This window comes from Falco rusticolus, chromosome 9 (assembly GCF_015220075.1).
Source record: "Falco rusticolus isolate bFalRus1 chromosome 9, bFalRus1.pri, whole genome shotgun sequence".
Classification (NCBI taxonomy): Eukaryota; Metazoa; Chordata; class Aves; order Falconiformes; family Falconidae; genus Falco; species Falco rusticolus.
Window position 1 is genome coordinate 19,286,576 of NC_051195.1, and position 20,331 is coordinate 19,306,906.

General features: G+C 54.4%; 2 protein-coding genes across 4 annotated transcripts in view; one reads left to right on the forward strand and one right to left on the reverse strand.

Annotated features, from left to right (window-relative positions):
• The window catches only part of LOC119153663 (cadherin-23-like), a 42,314-nt gene that overhangs the window by 19,680 nt on the left and 2,303 nt on the right, over positions 1–20,331 (reverse strand). For both annotated transcript variants that reach the window (XM_037400360.1, XM_037400361.1), the window contains exons 5-10: positions 20,205–20,306; positions 19,275–19,277; positions 18,032–18,181; positions 17,249–17,377; positions 16,998–17,126; positions 15,464–15,691 (exon numbers count right to left, since the gene is read on the reverse strand). In XM_037400360.1, the coding sequence (XP_037256257.1) occupies positions 15,464–15,691; positions 16,998–17,126; positions 17,249–17,377; positions 18,032–18,181; positions 19,275–19,277; positions 20,205–20,306 (741 nt within the window). The remainder of the gene's footprint in view (positions 1–15,463; positions 15,692–16,997; positions 17,127–17,248; positions 17,378–18,031; positions 18,182–19,274; positions 19,278–20,204; positions 20,307–20,331) is intronic.
• Positions 686–11,635, forward strand: VSIR (V-set immunoregulatory receptor). Of its 2 annotated transcripts, none has more exons than XM_037400364.1 (7): positions 686–865; positions 5,679–6,134; positions 6,877–6,924; positions 8,303–8,410; positions 9,951–9,978; positions 10,467–10,651; positions 10,920–11,635. In XM_037400364.1, exons 1-7 carry the CDS (start codon positions 802–804, stop codon positions 10,955–10,957), a joined length of 927 nt encoding a protein of 308 aa, XP_037256261.1. In that variant the 5' UTR covers positions 686–801; the 3' UTR covers positions 10,958–11,635. The 2 variants fall into 2 exon arrangements, with proteins under 2 accessions (XP_037256261.1, XP_037256260.1); XM_037400363.1 differs by having other exon boundaries at positions 689–865; positions 10,464–10,651.

Here is a 20,331-nt window from a genome sequence, read left to right on the forward strand (position 1 = left end):
TGAAACGGTGACCTGCAGCTGCAGCTGGAGATTTTGTTGCTGCCTTTTGAATTCGAAGCAAAGTTCCACGAGGAGTTACGTGAGCTAGCCCATGGCACTGCTTTGCTATTTCAGGGCAGAGTAAAGGCCTCCCTCTGTGTAAACGGGCTGTGGGAGGGGGATGCTTTGCTCCCCATTTTTTGGGGGAAAGCTCCATTCCCTTCCCCCAGCTAGCACTGCTCTGAGTTAGCCTTCCCTGTGTCTGCCTCCTGTTCATCCTAGGAGGGTTTCTGCCCACTTAATCCTCACAAAAAAGGGAAAAACAATAATTACAAGCAAAGTGCACTTTGATAAAGCAAGCTGGAGATCGGCCCGAAGGGATCGGCACCCACCAGGGGAAGCAATGGGGACCAGCACCCAGCCCCTCGTGGCTGAGCACCCGCGTGTCCTCCTGCACCGCGAGCGTTCCCCTCAGCCACCTCCTGCGTACCCCAAAAACACACGCAGGGCGCACCAGCCTGCTCTAAGCTACTGCCCGCAACGCTGTAAGGGGAAAAAAGCCGGCAGAGGCACCCGCTGCTGCCCGGGCGGGTGGCGACCGAAGCGTCACCCGTGCGGTCGGGGTGCCCCGTGGGGGTGCGGCCGCCCACCCGCAGCTCCCTGCAGCATCTCACCTCCTGGGGGTGCTCGCAGTTCTCTCCACCGCTGCGCGCAGCACCTCAATGAAATTTCCTGTATGTGCAAGTCCGGCCGCCGCTGCGGGGCTGCTCAGAGCGGGCGGGCGGCTCCGCAGAGCCGAGCTCCGCCGGCCGCCCCGCCGCGATGGAGGCGCCGTCCCCCCGCGCCGGGCTGCTGCTGGCCGCGCTCTGCCTGCTGGCTTCCCACGGTAAGCTCCAGCCTGCTTCCAGCCTGCTTCCAGCCTGCTTTCCTCTCCATCCCGCCCGCCCGGGGCACTGCCTTCGCCCGGCCGGCACTGTGCCTCGGCACAAGGAATTCGGGGTATTTGGGGGGTTATTTCCTCTCCCAGCCTGTGGTGTTTTTGTTGTTGTTGTTGTTGTTGTTGGTTTTTGTTTGTTTGTTTGTTTTTTTCCGGGGGGATCGAGCCAGCGTTTCACACGATGCTGATTGTGTCGGGGGAAAGGGGTCACAGGGGAGCTGCTGTTTTAAAACTCCGGGATTGTTGTGGGGTTTTTTTCCCTCCTTCCTTTGCTTTGATCTGACACGCGTGGAAGGAAAGCAGCCACCCCCTGCCCCTGCCAGGCCCCCGGGGGCTGGGGACCCCGAGCTGGGAGAGCCGTCTTGTTCCCACACAGCACCGTGCCCCGGCTCTGCAGAGGTCCCTGGCCGTGCCGGGGTAAAGGAGCCTTCCCTCAGCTCCGGGGGAGCGAAGAGAGGCGGTTTGTGCGAGCAGGGTCGCGATGCCCTCCCTAAGGATGCTCCGCTCCACCGTAACTGCTGGGCTGTGCCGTGCCGGGCAGTTTCTCTGGGCGAGCAGCCGCCTGGTCGCCCTCCCTTCCCCGGGCGAGCGCTTCCCACGCCGTCGTGGTGGGGGGATACTCTGGGAGGGGGATGCTTCGCGCCCGACTGTGCCCCAGCCCTGGCGTGTCCGTACCAGGGCTCCGGGACCAGGCAGCGAAACAGGGGCTGTGGCAACTAAACCCGCAGTTTGTGGACAAAGAGCCAGAGAACTAAGCCGGGGAGGACCGTGGTCCCTCCCTGCCCTGTGCAGGCGGAGGACAAGCATCCCATCGGGCTTGGCTTCTCCCTCTGTCCCGGGACGGCAAAGTGACCGCCTCCAGGATTTCTGCCTGTGCATTCCCAGGAAGAAATTATGCCCCACTGCAACGGGGTAGGGGTCCCTTCTCCTGTTTCCTCTGGGACCGCAAGACTGGTGTGGATTGAAGCATACCTTGTCTCTTAGCCAAGTCTCTCAACATCAGGGAGTGATTCCCAGCATCTCCATGGGTCTTTGGATTATTTAATTTACACGTCAGGGCGCTGGGAATGAATGTCAGGCCTTCTGCAATGCAACAAGCTTGGACGCTGATATTCATCCTGAACCTGGTGCCAGAGGAACTGAGCTTCACGAAACTGCGTGCCTGCCAAAACTTTCTGAACCCCTGGTTAATTTTAGCAGGGCTTGCTGGAGAAGTAGAGCCCTTGGAGACATCCTACACAGTTTGGGGATGCTGGCAGCTAGGTGGATGGGGAAATCTCTGCTGCCCACTCAAAGGACGGCAGCTAGCTGGGCTTTCCAAAATCACATCCCAAGCACAAACCCAGTGTTGTGACCCTGTCCCTGAGCCAGGGTTGTGCTGGAACAGGAGCAAGGCAGGATCCTCTGGCAGGCGCAGCAGCTCCAGGCTGATCTCCTCATGGTCTGGATGGTGGGTACCCAGGGAGCAGCCCCACCGCTGAAAAGCCATTTGGCTCCTTGGGGTGCAGGAGATGAGGGCCATTAACAAAGGCATCTCTGGCATCTTCAGGAAGTTTTTTCCTCTCCTTTTTCTTTCCTGCTGTAAGTACTTGTGCTGAGGTATGGATACCCCTGCACATCTCAGCTAGCTGATAACTCTGAAGCATAATGACAACACAGTGACAACAGGGCTGGCAGCACTTTCATGTGAGGCTGTTACAAAAGCTCCCAGAAGAGGAATTAAAGCCAGGCTCCTTGCCCCAGCACTGAGCAGCCACTCTCTCTCCAGAAGCCCCTCCTCTGTGGTGGGTGAGCCTCTTCAAAGGCTGCAGCCCTCCCACCCAGATTTCCTTGTGGTGGGAAGAGGTGGCATCATATGGAAATCACTTCTGTAAGTCACAGGAGTGTAAATAACGCTTGCTTGCCAGAGCAGGGGACCAAAGCTAAGAGAAGCAGCCAGGAGGGCTTTTGGTCACCGACCCACAATTTGGCATGGAATCTTGTTTTATTTAAGCTGTTGGTCAGCAAAGTGACACAGGCTCCTTGGCAGTAGGACTATTTTTGCACATTTTTTTTCTGAAAGGAGAGCTCCCAGATTTCAAGCTAGGCAGTGGTGCTGGCACTAGGGATGTACAGAGCACCAGGCTCTGTGCTACACCAATGCGATGCTGCGGGTCAGAGCCAAAGATACCAAGGTGCCAAAGAGGAAGAGGGGCACTTTTGGCACTTGCTTGAGACCTCATCTGTCTTTACCAGATGGTGACAAGACAACAGCTCTCAGCTCAGACCTTGATGGGTCCAGACTCTTTCAGCCGGGGATGCATAGAGATGGGCATCTGGGTTTATTTTGGCATTTGCCAGCAGTGCTGACTTCAAAGGGAACAGTTTGACCAGGGTGGGATGGAGCCAAACCTGGGGTCTGGGCATGGAAAAAGCCCACAGCACCCAGGGGAGATTAAGATCCGCAAGCTTTAGTGTAAAGACACCGACAGAAGACATTTCCTCCGGGCACCATCTGGTATCTAGCACAGCTTTAAAACCTCGTTACATCTTGGGCAGGGAACAACTTCGCTGGTGCTGCTATGGGGTACACTGTGCCTTGCCAGATTTCCTCCCCAGCTGTTTTCTCCTTCGCTTGATGGTGTTTGGAAGCCTTCTCCTGCTTTGGCAAAAGGGAAGTTAGTAATGCCGAAGAGTTCACACACGTGGTAGCCTCTGCTCCTCCCTGCGGCTGGGCGCTGCTGCTGAAAGCGTGGGCTGTGTTGACTTTCCATCCAGACGGTTCCCATCAAACCCCGGAGGTGGAGGCCGGATGGTTTAGTAAGGCAGAGCTTTGCAAACTATGTGGCGATGAGCGGGACGGCCCCGTTTTATTTGAAGAGGGTGTGTGGAAAACAAAGACTCCTGCAGATACTTTTCCAAGGTGTTGGAAGTGCAGCTTCCTCCAATAGAGCCCTGGCTTCCCTTCCGCTGGCTCTCAGGGGACCCCAGATGTGAATGGGGCACTTCCCGTTGTGGCAGGTATCGAGAAACACATCTGAGGTGCCTTTTGTGCTCAGTGTGCTGGCAAGGAGGTGGGGGACCCGCTGTGCTGTGTGCCAAATCCTAGCTAGCCTGGTCAGGCATCCCGGATTCAGCAGCATCCAAGGATGAGGAGCAGCCGAGGGAGTATTGAGCTCAGGCCACACAAACCTCTGCTCCAGAGCTGCCCCAGGGATGTGCTGCTGTGCGTGCCGTGAGGAGCAGGCTGAGGTGCCTGCATGAAGCTGGAGTGATTAGCTGCAGAAGTTCAGCAAAGGTCACACCATCCCTGGCTCCTTGGGACCCCTCGGCACTGTGTACTGCAGACTGGGGAGGGGTCCAACGGGGCAACCCTCCTCCCCAAACTCCCCTCTCCCTCCAAAGCACCCTCAGGCAGGCTGCTGGGACTTGGGGACTTCATGGCTGCTCTGACACCATCATCCTAATAGCCATAAGTAACCACGAGGGGTGGAAGGCACGGGGGACATTTTCAGTTTCACTCTCACAAGCGGTGTCCTGTGCCGGCGCACTGACGCGGTGACCCTGCCCGAAGGAGCTGGCTGGGCTGAGGCAGGCGCAGCACACCCTGCCTGCGATTGATGCCCGCTCAGTATAGCAAGTGAAAAACCTCAAAGCGAAATGGTGGTGGAGCTAATGGTGCAACAGGATGTTACCAAAATAAAGTAACATCTTTCCCTCATACCATCTTCTCTGTTGCAAACCAGCCCCAGGAAACCTCACTTTTCCCATAATTTAAAGAAAATCAACCCAGAATGTGCTTTTTCTTCAACTTTCAAAGGTAATGTCTGCACTTGGGCAAACACAAAGTGGCAGTGGGCCCAGAGCACCAAAGACTTGCCCGTCTTCATTCTTTTCTCTCCCCTCATGCACAGCTTCCCTCGCCCACCAGTACCCTCCACCAGCATGCTGGGACGGGACCAGTAATGTCACGGTACGCCACCCACTCCTGCGCCTCTGCCAGGCCTCCCACCCATGTTTTGCGGCCGGCAGTGGTTGGGCATTTCTTTCTGAAAATTGTTTTCATTTTCAAGCAGCTCCTCGCAGTCAGCATTGGCCAGTTCCCCCTTCTCCTCCCCAGGGGCTGAAAAAAAAGCAGGGTGGGACCTGCTCCCCACCTGACCTCGGGTGCATGGGCTCCTCCTAGCTGTTTTCTTTTTCTTTTTTCTTTTTGCAGCTGGCGCAGCAGCATTTGTATTTCCTCATTCATGAACCATACCCCACTACCCCACTTCTCTTCTCATCCTGTGCATGCTTTGCAGAGGTCTGGTACCCTGTAGCAGCCCCCTGCCTCCCTGCCCCACACCTCTGCCAGCTCTGCCGGTCCCAGGCAAACTTCTGCCTCCCTGCTGCTATAAAAAGCTGATGCTTAGCTATATTTAAAGCATGCCTTTCCTCCAGGATTTATTTCTAGGGTGAAGTTGTGCTCCCAGCCTTGCTGAGATGTTGCTACAAAATAAGTGAAGGGCTCACATCATGTTTCCCATCTCCCTTGCCTTGGGATATGGGCAGCTCGTGATTATTTCTTGTCCTAAAGGCATGGGTGAAGTATTTTTGCCATCTGCCTGCAGGCTGGTGTTGGTGCTCTGTGATTGCTCTCTGCAACCCCTAGCCATCCCTCTGCCAGCATCGGTGGTGGGGTCTGTGGTGCTTGTTTTGGGGAGGGATCCCAATTTTGCTACAAACTCAGGGCAAACCGAGGGCTGTAGGGTCTGACTGGGCTGTCGTGCCATCTCTCTGGCAGGAGGGCCAGCAGCGTTCCTGATCACTACCCCATATTCGCTCTGTGTCTGCCCCGAGGGCCAGAACGTCACCCTGACCTGCCGGGTCAGTGGTCCCCTCGCCGACCGCCACGACCTGCTCTACAAAACCTGGTACTTCAGCAGCAATGGTGACCAGAGCTGCTCTGAGAAGAAGCACATCCGCAACATCACTGAGAAAGAGCTGCACCATGACCTGAGCAGGCACCATGAGCCACTGGGCAACAGCACCCAAAAATCTCCCCTTGAGGGCCAAGCCAGCCATCACGGGGTGGAGTTTGTCCCCGACCACCATGGTGCCTTCCACATCGTGGTGATGAACCTGACGCTGCAGGACAGTGGGAATTACTGCTGCTATGCTGTGGAGGCCAGGAGGGAGCACGGCAAGCCCCACACCCTGCAGGTCGCTCATGGCTTTGTGGAGCTGCAGATTCAGCAAGGTGAGGGGGGCGAGGGAAGCCCCTGCCAGTCCCTCATTCATGCCGGGGTGCATCAGGGCAAGGTGGCAGATAAGGGCTTGTGGGGGATGCTGGGTGCAACACCGCAGCCGGAGGGGCAGGGCACGCTGATGCTGAAAGCCCAAGCCATGTTGCAAAAGTCAAAGAGCAGCAGATGTTGAAGGTTTGAAATAGGGCCAGAGAGCATTGGAACATGAAAAAAAAAAAAATAATCAAGAGGCTGGAATGCAATCAAATCCATGCTACATAGTTTCAGTGATCTTCTTCAACCTTTTTCTGAAGGAGAGGAAAACAAACCTCAACATAAAAGGAGCTGGCTGGTGGTCCAAATAGACATTGCTTGGGATGCAGTCCGCAGATAACCTCAGGGCAGCAGCCCCGCAGGGAGAGCTGCCCAAGGAGGTATGACATGGAGGGAAAGGCATCTGCTGCCCTTGAATTACAGCCTTAGGATAGACAATTTTTCTTTTTTTTTTTAAAAAAAAAAAAAAAAAAAAAAGCATGCATGGCCAGGGACAGGTCCTGCTGCTGTGAGGGAAAAGGGGTCTTGCAGCAGGAATCTCAGTGTAAGCTTCCCAGGATTAAACTTTTGCTTATGGGATGGTCTGGGCTGATTTTCCCAATACTGGTGAGCAAAGGCAAGCACAGCTAGCAGATGGTGGAGCTCTGTGGTACCTGAGCAAGTCCCCTGAGATCTAACACGCTTTTCTCTTCTCCACTGCAGGCAGAGGAGGGCTTCAAAACTGCACGTTTCACACTGCCACCAGCAAAGGTAAAGAGAAAAAAAACCTCTCTCAAATGTGCTGCTCACCATCCTGGCCTGTGTATTTCCCTAGGGCAGCTGCTTGCTATAAACACACCGGCGTCCATATATAACCTCACAGCTGGGTGTCAGAAGGGTGATTTCCAAGGCTGTCCCCATAGGGTGCATCTCCCAGGCATGTCCTCAGGCTGAGGGGAACCTCCTTTGGCCTGTCATTTAGACATGACTGGCTTGAAACCTGTGGAGATCATTCACCCTGCGGTTATAAAGTACCTGAGGCCCCCCCAGACGTGACTGGGGATTTAGCAGCTGCTGCCATGAGCAGATGGGAAAGGACAGAAAGGTTAAGAGTTGCAGGAACCTCTTGCAACAGCCTGCCACCATGCTGAGCCCATGTCACCTTGCCCCAAGCAGAGATGCTCTAGCAGGGGGAAACCCAAATCTTGCTCGAGTGCTCAGACAACACGATGCTCCCCCGTGCTGCGTCTAGACACTGGAGGTGTCCACACTTTGCTATGCAGGTGGTTTCTTGGTGGGTCACTCTGTCTATCCCCATCTGCTGGCTGCTAAATGGGCAGGCTTTGCTAAAATTGGTTTGCAGCACAGTTGGGGTTGGTCCAGACATGGGAAAGTGCCCCCTGCTCCCCATGAGTAGAGCTTTCTGCCCTAACCCCTCAGTCTCAAGTGCTGACACCCTGTCCTGCTGGGCAAAAAAGGGGGAAAAAAAGTCATGTCTTGTGTTGTCCTCCCCCACCCCAAAACACACCCACCTGGAGGAAGAAGCTGCTTCCCCAGATGGAGGCACAGGGGACAAGGGCTTGAGCTGAACCTGCCCTTGATTTAGGCGACCCCTGACCCCACCACAAGCCATCCCACATGGACTCTGATGGCCACAGACGTGCCTGCAGGCTGCCAGCCTTTCTGGGGAGCCTCCAAGGATAGCATTCTTCAGGGGCACATTTGTTAGCAGAGACCTTGTGTAACAAGCCCTTTGATGCCTAAACACTTTGAGGAATCCTGATTTTGATGAGCTGGCTGTGGGCTGGAGTCAGCACACTCTTGAAATTGCTGGGAGCCTTTCTGCTGACTTCAGAGGGCTTTATCAGGGCCCCTGCTTCCCTACTCCTCTCTAGACCAAAGAAAGACCTTGGGATGTCCTCCAGCAGCGAAGGACTTTGGTCAAGGTCCTAAACCAATGCCTCAGAGCTTATTTGTACAACTGGCAATGCACACTTGGTGTGAATCCCAAGCGGACCATCTATGTGTGTGGGAACCGCACTGCATCAGGCATGGGGCCCCATGCTTCTGGTACGGCTTGAGGAAACCAAGGAAATGCAAGGCGGACCCTCCCCACCACCTGCTCCAGCTCTGCCCTCTTCTGTTGCAGATATCACAGCTGCCGCGCTGGCAACGGGCGCCTGCATCGTGGGCATCCTCTGCCTGCCCCTCATCTTGCTCCTGATTTACAAGCAGAGACAAGCTGTCAGCAGCAGACGTAAGTACCTCCCCCTCGGCAGCACCCATCTCATCTCCTGGGCTGCAGCAGCATGGCCTTTATGGGGTGGGACGTGTCTCGCTGGGGTCAGCTGGTTTGGCTGTGCACTGTGTAAGGTGGCCCAAAGAGAGGTTCCTGACAGGTACCTCCTGCAAAGCTGTCCTGGGAAGGGCTGGGCATGCCTGCAGGCTGCTGGTGAGGAGCGTGGGGTGGGAGGAGGACCCATGATGTTTGCCAGGCACCCCAGGAGCATCCTGGGGGCACTGAGACTGCAAAGGTGCTGCCAGACCCCCTCCCCGCTGAGCCCTTTCCTTCCCGTCCACTGTGAAACCTGGCTCATTTACTCACCCCTCCCTCCACTGCACACCTGAAATAGCAGCTTTGCTTTCTAAGTGCTTCAAAAAGCTTTATTTGTGCTTTTCCCCACTCCTTTAAAAAGAACCCTTACACGTCTATGATGACAGGATCACAGTGAGCCAGGTCTCTCCCCACTGCCCCAGCCCTAGAAAGCCAGGCAGTGCCAAGGTGCAGCTGGCTGCCAGCTCCTGCCTGTGCTTGGCTCCCAGTGATTTTGGTAATTCAGCCAAAAAGGGCACCACCTTAACAAGCAGAACCATTTCATCAGGCCTTGGGCAAGCCAGGGGCCCTGCGGTTTCTCTCACCAAGCTTGGTGGGTGGCTGTGTGGCTCTGAGCAAACCCTTTGGAGAAGTGGGTTTTGCAGCAGCGGCAGGCATGATGCCAGCCGTGAGAATGGGAACTGCGCTTTCAATATCCGTCCCCAGCTGAAAAGACTGGCTGTGTGTCTTCACACACCCATTTTGCCTTGCCCAGTGTGCAGCTCCCCTGCTGTGCTGCAAAGCATCACCTGGATGCTATTTAAGCCACGGGCGAAGGCAAAACCCAGGGGGATTTGCTTCTGGGCTGTCTCGGACCAGGTTAGCTACAAGTTATTGCCACCAGGCACTTTCCATCAGCACAGTCTGGGCCAGACCTCATGGGTCTCAGCTCGGGATGCTGGCCGTGCAGCCATCCAGCACACCCGAGTAACATGGGCTGAGGGATGTGCTGCAGCAAAGGGGATGAGGGAATAAATAACAGGGTACTGCTCAGATAAACATAGTGGCAGCCAAATGCCAGGGTGGTGTTTTGCCAAGCCCCAGGAGGGTGTCACAGGCAGGTGGTGGGTGCATCTAGACAGGCGTGGGGCCAGGCTGCTGCCTAGGTGCTGCAGCACCTCACCTCACACCCCATGTCAGCAGAAGCACCTCCTTCCCCCTTATTCAGAACCTGCAGTTTCAATCTGGGAAGAGGCTGGGACTGGGGAGTAAACAAGGTGGAAGACAGCAGGGATGTGGAGAAGAAGGTTGGGGAGCAAAGAAGAGGCTGATGCTAAAGAAAGGGGAGAGGGAGGGAGGAATGTAGAGGAAAAGAGAAACTGGACATGGATGAGACACCAGAATACAGTGCTGGCGGTGGGTCTGGGTTTGACACTGGCCTGAATGCAGCCAGCACTCACACCAACCATTTTGTCTTTGGCAGGTGCCCATGAGCTCGTCAGAATGGAGAGGTGAGGAAATCCATGTGCTTCCAGGTCCCCCCAGCCACCTCGCATCCTCTCTGCCTGCATCCCAGAACCTGCAAGGGTCTTGTCCTCTCCTCTCCTCCCCTCCCCTTGAAGCCAGTGTATATCCTCAGCCCAGCAGAGCAAAGAGGATGCGGGGGCCACCCATGTCCAGAGCCCTGTTCCTTTCCAGACAGCTGCTGTTTCTCTTCCCTGTCTCCAAGTGGGAAGTGCCTCCTTTCTTTTTGCCTGTGTTGAGGACACACATCTCCTCATGCACCAGGAGAACTTGAAACCACAGTGCCTTTTGGCTAAGCTTTCCCCCCTGTGCTGGGCTCCCCACTTGCTCTCAGCTGAGGTGCCACCGCCTGGACCTCTGCTCCCTGCTCTGCTTGGTTGTTTCCCATGCCCAGCCAAAACCTCAGAGATAAAAAAGGCTCCTGAAATAAAAATGCAAATCTCCACTCCTAACACCCTCTCCTCTCCCGCAGCAGCGCCCAGGGCATTGAAAACCCTGTCTTCGAGGCGGTCCCCACGGCGAGCATGGAGCCGCGGCCCCAACCCCAGCTCTCCTACATGGCCAGCCGGCAGCCCTCTGAGTCTGGCCGGCACTTGCTCTCTGAGCCCAGCACCCCCCTGTCCCCCCCTGGCCCCGGGGACTGCTTCTTCCCAACACTGGGTGAGTGACCAAGTGATGCTGAGCCCCCATGGGGACCACTCCGGGAGGGGTGGGAAGGAAAGGGGCAGCTGGGGGGTGAATGGGAAAGCAGGGGTTAAATATCAGCTGCAAACTTTGCAGTTAATGTGGGACATGAAGTCCCAGGGCTTTGAGGATGGGAAGGACCCAAAGCCTATGTTTTCCATGCAAAAGCAGAGTTTGGCCGCTTCCTGAAGCATATCCCCACAGCTGCAAGCTGGACTAACACCCCTGGTCTGCCCTTTTCCAGATCCTGTTCCCGACTCACCAAATTCCTTGAAAGCCTAAAGACCCCAGAGGAAAGCACAGCCCGCAGCAGCAGCCCGGAGAGGCCAGGCAGCTGCCCAGCTGAGACCCCCGGGAGGGCAACATGGCTGTGGGCAGCAAAGCCTTAAAGAAATGAAGCTGAGTGCAGGAGCCCTGCCCTCGCCTCCTGTCCTGCTCTGCCAAGGGGCTAGAAGTGAACGTCTCTTGCCTGGAGTTTGGTTTGTAACTACCTATTTCTATGGAGAACAGCACGGCTCTGTGCTGCACACATTTTATGGACTAGCTGAAAACCGAGGATGTGGGGAAGGATGACCCGCACCTGCAAATCTCCCTGATGATTTAACTTATTGCCAGGCGTTTAAGCAACCTGTTTCTTCATCTTTGACTGAAAATCCTCCCTAGGAGCAGATGGTGAAGTACTTTATCCACTGCGAGACAAAACAGGGTCATCAGCCAATCTTGTACTGCCTTTTTCTTTGCAAAACAGGAAGGGGAAAGGCTCTCTGCTGCTGGCAGAGCCCTTTTTCCCCACCAGCCTTTTTTGAGACAGCCACGGACTTGCAAAGCTGCTGTCTTTTCAGCTGGACACACATCAGGAGGAGCCTTATTTCTGCTGTGATTTTATCCTTGGCTTGGGATTAGGGGAGTTTGTCTTTCTGTTTGTTTCATTATCAGTGCTGATTAAAAGAAAAAAAAGGATGTTTATGGGTTTTGTTTGTTTGTTTTATTAAATACCTGTAAATTAGAAAGTTCGTCTGGTGGGTGTTGGAGGATGGTCCCATGATGTGACCAAGAGCCCCGCGGAAAGGCAGGGGCATGGGAGCACCTAGTAGGTGCTGGGAAAATGCTCTGATTGGCTTCCCCCCATCCTCCTGGGGCCAGCATGGCCAGAGCAGCTGTCCTGGGGGCCACTGCCTTCAGCCACGCCAGAAGACCTTGTGATGCTCTGGGGGACATGGGTGCCCTCACAGCATCCTCCAGCTGAATGCTGCACCCTAGCATCGCTTATCCAAAAGAAGCTGTGGGTCAGCCTCCAGTGTGACTGAGGCCCCAGGGAGGAGACAAAACCTTGTAGTAGACACTGTTACTCAAAGGGTGTGTTTGGTTTTTTGTCTTGTTTTTAGTTGTAAACTGGGAAAAAAATTGCCACTAGACAAACATAAACATTAGTCATACCAAAACAGCGTCAGACGTGAGCAATAGCCATACCAGGCAGCATGCCCAGGCAGAGCATCCCCGGCAGCATGCCGAATTTTCATGCTACGTAGCTGGAGGAAACAGTGTTTGCCTCTGCAATGGGCTGGGGACACCCTGGCCCACTGCAGGTTTCGATTAATCTGGTGCTGGCTTCAGCAAGTGCAGCCTTGGGACGTTGCAGCCACAGGCAGAGGGATAAAGGAGAAGCCAGAACCAACGCCCCCCGCCACGGACGTAACTTCCTGAGCAGAGGACTTTATTGCCACCCACGGCTCAGCCCCTTTCCTGGCTTTGCTGGGGAAGCTTGCCCAGTGCCTCCAGCGCTTCCCTCTCCCCGACCCAGCAGCTGCAGCCGGAAAGGCACAGGGGGGATTTGCCTGCCTGTGGGTCCTAACTGTTTTGAAACCTGCTCCAAGTCCCTCTGCTAACAAATGCACTGTTTGACCACAGAATAAAGCTTTGTTAGAAACAGGTTTCTTACTGTGCTGCAGGAATCCCATTTTTTGGGATGCCCCGTGTGTCAGACAGGTGTGGTGGGCAGGCAGAGGCGAGCTGACCAGCTACATCCTCTGCCAGAGGCACTGATGCTGCATACTGGGGCACTGCATGGTATCAGGTATCGTTTCCCACCTGGAAAGCTTGTCAAAAGGAAAACTAATGACTTTTTCCCCTAAAAGGCAATGGATACCCAGCCTTCCACACATGCTGGAGCAGAAGCCCTGGCATGCTGGGTGCCGGCACCCCACCTTGGCCCCCACCACTGGTGGAGAAGATGGCATGGTGCTGCACCTTCAGGCAGGATGCTTATGGTAAAGGTGACCCAGCAAGATGCTCACACCCTCATGGATCTTGCCAGCTCCTACCAGCTCTTGCAGGTGCTCCTGGCTTGAGATCACAGGTGGAGCTGCACCCTGCTGCTGGCTGTTTTCCACTGCATCAGCACTCAGGGCTTCGCTCATGAGGAGAGCGAGCAAGGAGCCGTGGCACTTCACCTGAACTCTTGTTTCAGAGTGGGTGGACAGGAACAGAAACTGCAGCGGCTGAAGCAGCCCCGGCTGGGGGAGGCTGTGAGATAGGCATCTGGGCGGTGAGGAGCAGCTTTGTCAATGCGCCCTGCCTCACTGCAGCCACCGGCGCCAGGGTCTGCGGGTGCCAGGAGGAGCCCTGCTCTGGGGCATGTGGGTGCTGCAGCTCCCTTGGGCAGACATCCTTCCTTCTGCTGCGGGAAGTGTCCCAAAGGCTCCAGAGCACGGCCAGCCCTTGGGGAGGTGCAGCTGCAGGCTTGCACCAGGGTTGGAAAGAGCTTGGGTGACTCCTGCAATTCTCATGCAAGGACAAGACGACCTTCCAGCTGTAGCTCACCAGCTTGTGAAGGTTTTCTTTCCTGCAACGGTTTCTGGGGTAAATGCTTTCCTTTTATCACTAGCATTTTACCCTTTTGCCCCTGCACTTCCAGCTCCCAAGAGGACAGCCAGTATTCAAGGCACCCTTGCTGACCTGGGTATCACAGATCACCATGGGTCTTCCAAGTCCTCTCCCAGCTCTGTCTCCTCTGCCTCTCCCATACCCAGAAGGCCAAATCTTAAAGCACATGAAGGGACATACAAATTACAAACAATAACCTCGTTTTGTGCATCATTGCATCAGCCTAGACTTACTTGTGAAACCAAAGTTTCTAGTAGGTGACAAACTCCTCACAGACATAATTTCATCACCCAGGCGCACAGCCAGCGGTCACCGAGCAATGTGCAGAACAGCATTTCACAAGACCTAAGCATCCTCAAGCTCTGAAAAGGGCCAAAACTCTTCTCTTTGCTCAGGAATCAGGTCACTGGATGCTTTGTTTTGCTTCAGTGTGGCAGGAGTCTGATCATCGCTGCTGGCATAACTTGTGCTGGTGACACAGTGGTCACGCAGCAGAAACTCTGAGGACAAGTGAGGCTGCTGGGACACTGCTTTGGCAGTGTGAAGCAATAAGTTGTGTCACTTGTCCTCTTCAGCACCCGGAAGGGAAGAGGGGATTGCCATGGCAATGAGATTTGCTGGCTTGGTACATGGCATTCCTCACCTCGGCGATACTCCCACAGTGTTGGGGCAATGGGGACAAGGAGGAGCTAGCGACATTGGGTGCTGCAGTTACATGAAGCTGCCTCCTCTCATTTTGGGGGAAGAGGCACCTAGATTTAAGCCACAGCAGCAGGACAGCTTAAGAAAAAGATGGTGATGCACAGGCAGGCAGAACTACCCGGGAGGGAGGAGCTGAGAGTGCAAAGGCTGAAGCGAGAGTTGCAAGCCACAGTTTACACTGCTGGTTGCAATCTGTTTCCTCGCAATGTAGAGCTGGGCTTTGCAGAGAGTGCTCTGCTGGGAGATCAGAGAGATGGAAAGAGATAGCAGGTGGAGGTGGGTGAGAGGAAGGATGGCAGGGTGTTGCACAGGCTGTCAAGCCTCCTTGTCTCATGGTTTGGGCTTGCTTTGTACACACAGGCACTTGCTCACCTCCCCGCAGAGCCACGGGGTTAGGAGGGACTCGGGGCTGGAAAACGCCCCAAATATTATTTCTTCTTTTGACTCTCCCATGCCAGAGTCCTCCTTAAAGGCAGAAATAATGGGACTTGTTATCTGTGGAGCAGGAGAGGTGCAAGGGAGAGAAACCAGGCCGCAGCAAATGCAGTTATCTCGCTGGGCACTCCTGCAGGCTGATAACTACAAAGCAAGGCGGCAACCCCCCCAGACCAAAGGATGATGGATGGGGTCTCATATCAGCCCCCAAAAGGTAAGGCACTCTGGATGGCAGCAAGGTGACTGACAAGCTGCCCAAATCTCACACAGTGTGGACTGCAACAGCTATAGCAGGAATTACTGGAGGTCTTCTCATTTGCAAGCACCAGAGCAGACACACATCAGTCCATGGTGACCTGAATCACGGTTCAGCTGCTGCTCCAGCCACCCCTTGCCCTGAGACAGGTGAGCAACATCCTGAGACCTTCCAGATGCAGAGCGTGAGGAGCCGGTAGGCAGGACAACACCTGCAGCCACCAGCATGCTTGCCCATTGGGATGCTCTTGGTATTTTTGGCATTTATGGGTGGGAGACAGCAGCTCCCCAAACGACTGCAAGAGAGGGTCCTTCAGCATCGGGTGCTGAAGGAGGCTCTGAATCAAATCAGCAGATTTGGACCCTGTGTCATAACCCAAATGGCTGGGTCACCAAAATATCACACCCTGTGTCTGTTCTCCCCTTCCATGCTTGACATCTCAGTGCTAAGCTTGCTCCTGCGGTGCTGCCCAGCTCCACCTTCCCCACAAAAAGCACATCTTGGTGGCTCACCGACAGGGAGGGGTTGCCCTCGTCCTCAACGGTGACCACCAGGCTGTAGAAGCTCTGCCGCTCGCGGTCCGGTGGGGAGGGCCGGGTGGCGATCTCACCAGTGACACGGTCCATGCGGAAGGTCAGGTCCTCATTCCCATGGGTGATATAGTAGGAGAGGACACTGTTGAGGCCTATGTCCCTGTCGGTGGCACGTACCTGGGCCACTGCTGTGCCACCGCCGACATTCTGCAGGGCGAGATGGCAGGGTGAGCGACAGAGATACACAACAGAAATCACATGCACCTCATAACATATAAAGTACACAGTAACATAATCCTAACTCAGAGAGGGTTTTTTCCAGGCACTGTGGTACTTGAGGCTCCAAACTCACTGCCCCAACACCCAGCAGCCAACAGAAGGCTGCCCTCCTCCATCAGCTCCTGGATGCCTTGTTTGCAGTGCTTACTGCAAACAATATTTTATGAATAGATGCATCTGCATGCAAAAAATTAACCAAGGCTACTTGCCCTGCCACTGATAGCTCATCTGAGAACCAGCCACAGGCTTAGCAATGGAAGGCTCTGCCCTTTGCTAAAGCACTCAGATCCTTTTTGGCTTAAAAATCTGAAATAGAATGTATTTTCTACATTAGCTTTTAAACCAAAATGGAATAACACTAACAAGCGACATTTGCTGTTAGGTCACCAAAGCCAGCTGCCTCTGCATGCTGAAATTGCACCTCTTTTTCCTTATGTTATCGCATCTCCCATTTGTTGCAATGAACCAGTTTGATTCCCTGTCACAGAAAGCTGTGCATTAGGTCCTATCTAGGCTTGCATAGCCTGGAAGAGTGTAAAAACCACTGTGTGTGCAATGGTGAAGGCTGTGTAATAGACTCACAGCTCGGCTAATTATTTTTGGATAGTCCCATTACGGGGGAAATAAAACAGAAATTCTGTTCTCCAATCCACTCTGAACAGGCATTAAATAGATAAGAAAATCCTAACAGGGCAATAACTTTAATGCAAAGCTATTAATCACGAGCAGCACTTCCTCACAGCTAAGTGTCACTGGCTATTACTTGTATTTCATTTTTCATCATCAAATTGAGACACCCCCCCCAGTCCAGGAATTAAACTGTCAGGAAATAAGTTGTCTTTTCTCATGCCTGATTGTGTTTTATTGCTTAATTATCTAGCTCGTGCTGAGCTGCTTCCTGAGAGCAATTCCTATTCTGCACTGTGCCGCCTCTTGCGTCACTTTGGTGGCATTTCCAGGGGTGTGTAGCCACTTCTCCTTCCTGTTGGTCCCTGCAGCCTCATAGGCTTAAGTTACCTGCAGAACTCTCTCCTAGCCCCAAAGTAGGAGGCCGTCACAGAAGAGAGCTTGCAAGGGGCCACCAACCCTTAAATTGCCTAAGGGTGATGGCTTTTCAAGGGGCCATCAACCCTCAAATCATGCAAGGTGAGGTCTGACCACAAAGCAGGACCTGCTTTGTGGTCAGACCTCACCTTGGGAGGATGGAAGGAGAGGAGCAGGGCTGCATGCTCACCTCGCTCACGCTCACGTTGTAGCCGAAGGGGCTGTCGATGATGGGGGGGTTGTCATTGACGTCAAGGATGTTCACTCGCAGAGTGTGCTCCTTCCTCCGGGGAGGCACACCACTATCTGAGGCTTGGATCTGCAGTTGGGGATGGATTTTCAAAACAACGCTCTTTTTAAGCTCACAACCCTAACGCAAGAGCCTCAATGCTCAAACCAGCAAGAAGCCCAAGGAGGTAAGTGGGGTGGTTTGGTGCTTACCCGTAAGGTGTAGTGATCCAGCAGCTCCCGGTCCAGTGGCCGTGCCACAAACACCTCACCATAGGTGTTGTTGGTGGTACGGATCTCGAAAGCCTGGCCAATGTTCCCTGACGTCAGTGAGAAAGTCACCTGGAAAATAACAGGGAAAGAAGAACAGGGCAGGCAATATGATGCTTGTGAGGAGGAGAAGACAGGAGACCCTACAATTATAAACCCAGCAATGCCTCGGGAAGTCTTGGAGCATTTTAAAAGGTCCAATGTACTGGGGTCCATGGGTGTGCTGGCTTATTGCAGCCACCCCGACGCAAACACCCATAGGCCAAGCCCAGTCTCACCCACAGCCCTCCTACAGCACTAGCGATTTTTGGTATGAAGGGTGACAGGGCCTCATTAATGCCTGTCTGCATGGTAAGGAAAATAACAAATGTCAGCGAGCTTCCTGCTCAGCCTGCCAAGGGCTTCACTGCCGTTACCCGTGGCACACAGCTGGTTTTCAGATTGCCGGGCTCCTTTGCACACACGCCCCACAGACCTCTGTGACCCAGGCAGCACAAGGGTGGTTTTTTAACTCTCCTGCTGCAAGCCTTGACTGGGGAGTGCCGGTACCCCCTTGCACAAACACCCCAAAACTGCTGGCATCAATGACCAGAGTTTGCTTTTGTAGGGATGCAGGGGAGTGGAGGGGAAGGCGTTGGGAAGATGCTGCTGGAGGCATTTCTGCATCAGTGAAACACTACCGTACCTTTACGTGCAGCCCCAAACCTCCTGTGCTGGCTTCCCTACCTGCCCATTGCTGCCTGCGTCTGGGTCACGGGCCAGGACCACAGCCACCCGCTTGCCAATGGCGCTGTCCTCCGCCACGCTTACAGATGAGTCGGAGGTGATGTCGAACTGGGGGCTGTTGTCGTTCTCATCCAGGACTGTGATGGTGACCTGTGGGCATGGCATGGGGCTCAGTCAGGGCATGGGCAGGAGCTGTTCCCCCTGCCCACCCAGCATCAACAGCCACGCTGACACCCCCAGCAAACTCTTGACCCACTGCACCCCTCTGAGGTGCCAACAGCATAAGTGTTGTCCATCCCATGTGGGAATGGGTGCAGGTATTTGAACCCAGGAGCTGGAGCTACATCCCTGTCTGCTGAGGAGGAAGAGGAAGAGGGATGCTTAGAAAAAGCACAGAGGTGATGCAGCTCTCAAGTGGTGGATTTTTCTATGGAGCATCCTCCATTCTTTTATCTGCCAAATAGCTGGGCATGGAGCAACTTACACTGCTGCAAAGTGACCCTTTCATGCAAAGGTTTTCGCAAGCAGCAATTTTCATCTTTGCTCACAGCACCAGAGGTTGGGCAGTGTTTGCTTTAAAGCTAAATGGGCACAAAGAAGACAGCGCTGTGTGTATTTAACTAGACCAGGGCAAGCTGGGCATAGAGGAGACCTGAGCTGCCTCCTGGGAAAAGACACATGGGTGAGTGCCAGACTGGGCAGGAGATGCTCAAAGGGGCACTCCATTGCAGGCAACCAGGGCCCAGGCTACCTCGGCTACAATTAGCCAGAGGAAATGTTCTCATCGTGTTTGTAATCACAGAGCTGCAACGCGACACAGAAATGAGAGAGGAAGAGCCTTTCTGTTCCCGGGGCTCTATTTATGGGTGCCCGAGTCCCCAGGTGTGGCCAGGCTGAATGCGACAACATCCCGGAGGAAGCCCCGGAGCAAGTTGTGTGCCTTGGGGCAATTTGGTTATTGTTGCCGCTGAATTAGAGACCCAGGAGTGGGGAGAGCCCATTCAGCTGCTGCAACGAATCCGGCAGCTGCTGTCCCAAGTGCCAGATCAGGGCGTTGGGATCTCTGCTTGCCAGCAGCAGGGTGGCTCACAGGTGCTGCATCATGTCCAGGGGGGTGTTACAGAGGCTGGTGCTGGTGGGATGGGGCTGGAGACCTCCACCCCAGTCCCTCCCCACAGTATAATGCAGAACTCGGGATGGATCCTGGCCCCCAAGATGATGCCGGCATGATGGTCATGCTTACCTTCTGTTGGAGGAGAGCAGAGGGGGAAACAGAGAAAACAAAGAACTAAGTGTTAGTGGGAGATGAAGAGGTGCACATGTGAGGGGCAGTGGGTTAGCCCTGCATCCCACCATAGCAGCGTTGGGGTCTGCAGGTACCTCCCCTGCCACAATTTGGAGGCTGTTGGTGCACCCCTTTATTTTTTCTACATAAGCTTGGCAAAGACAAGAGCACAGCTGTATGCGGAGAGCACAGCTGCTGGCACCCAAGGCGGGGGGACAGGCAACATTGCAGCCTCGCTACCTTTGCTATCCAGCATCCTTTTTAGAAGCAACAGATGCGCCACAACACGAGAACGCTCAAAACACAGAGTGCTGTCCATTGCTGCAGGCCAGCTTCCAGTTTCAAACTCCTCCCCAGAGCCCAGTTCCTCCAGCTGGCCCAAACCAGTAGAATGTGGGTAGTGCCAGCCAATCGGCCCCTGCCCGCAGCATGCCCATCGGGCTTGCCCCGCACCCGGTGTGCCTCCTGCCCCAGCAGAGAAATGCAAATCACCCCCCCTGCTCGGCTGCCTTTGCAGCTGCCAAACATAGCCCTCTTAAACATCAACTACCGTAAAGTATTTCAAGGCCCCCCAAATTTACCTCCCTCAAAACTGTTTTAGCTTGGTAAGCGACCTGCAAATTCTACAGTTTGGGGTGTTTTATTTATTTTTTTTGTTCTGAGAAATCCCACCCTATGACATGTAGAAGCTAAAAGGCACTGGCCCATGCTTATGCAAATGCAGGGTTTCCCCTAGGTCAGGGTTTCCAAACCCTGGCAGCTGGAGCAGAGAGGCCAGCTAGGACGTGCTGTCCTGTGCCGTGCTGTCCTGTGCCAGAAGAGGGAGGTGACCTGAGCTCAGCTCTGCTTGCACAGATGATGGTGGAGAAGAAGGTAAAAGCTACTCACCACCATAGAGTCAATCTTTGGTCCTCCATCATCGGCCACCACTGTCAAGGTGTAGAAATCCCCCTTCTCTCGATCCACCTGGCCTTTGACCGTGATCACACCCTGCCAAGGATGAACAACAGTTGTG

Coding starts and splice junctions, on each gene's coding strand:
- VSIR (XM_037400363.1), top strand. CDS start 802: ATGGAGGCGCCGTCCCCCCGCGCCGGGCTGCTGCTGGCCGCGCTCTGC. Junction 9,979..10,463: donor GAGCTCGTCAGAATGGAGAG/GTGAGGAAATCC, acceptor CCTCTCCCGCAG/CAGCGCCCAGGGCATTGAAA. Junction 10,652..10,919: donor CTGCTTCTTCCCAACACTGG/GTGAGTGACCAA, acceptor GCCCTTTTCCAG/ATCCTGTTCCCGACTCACCA.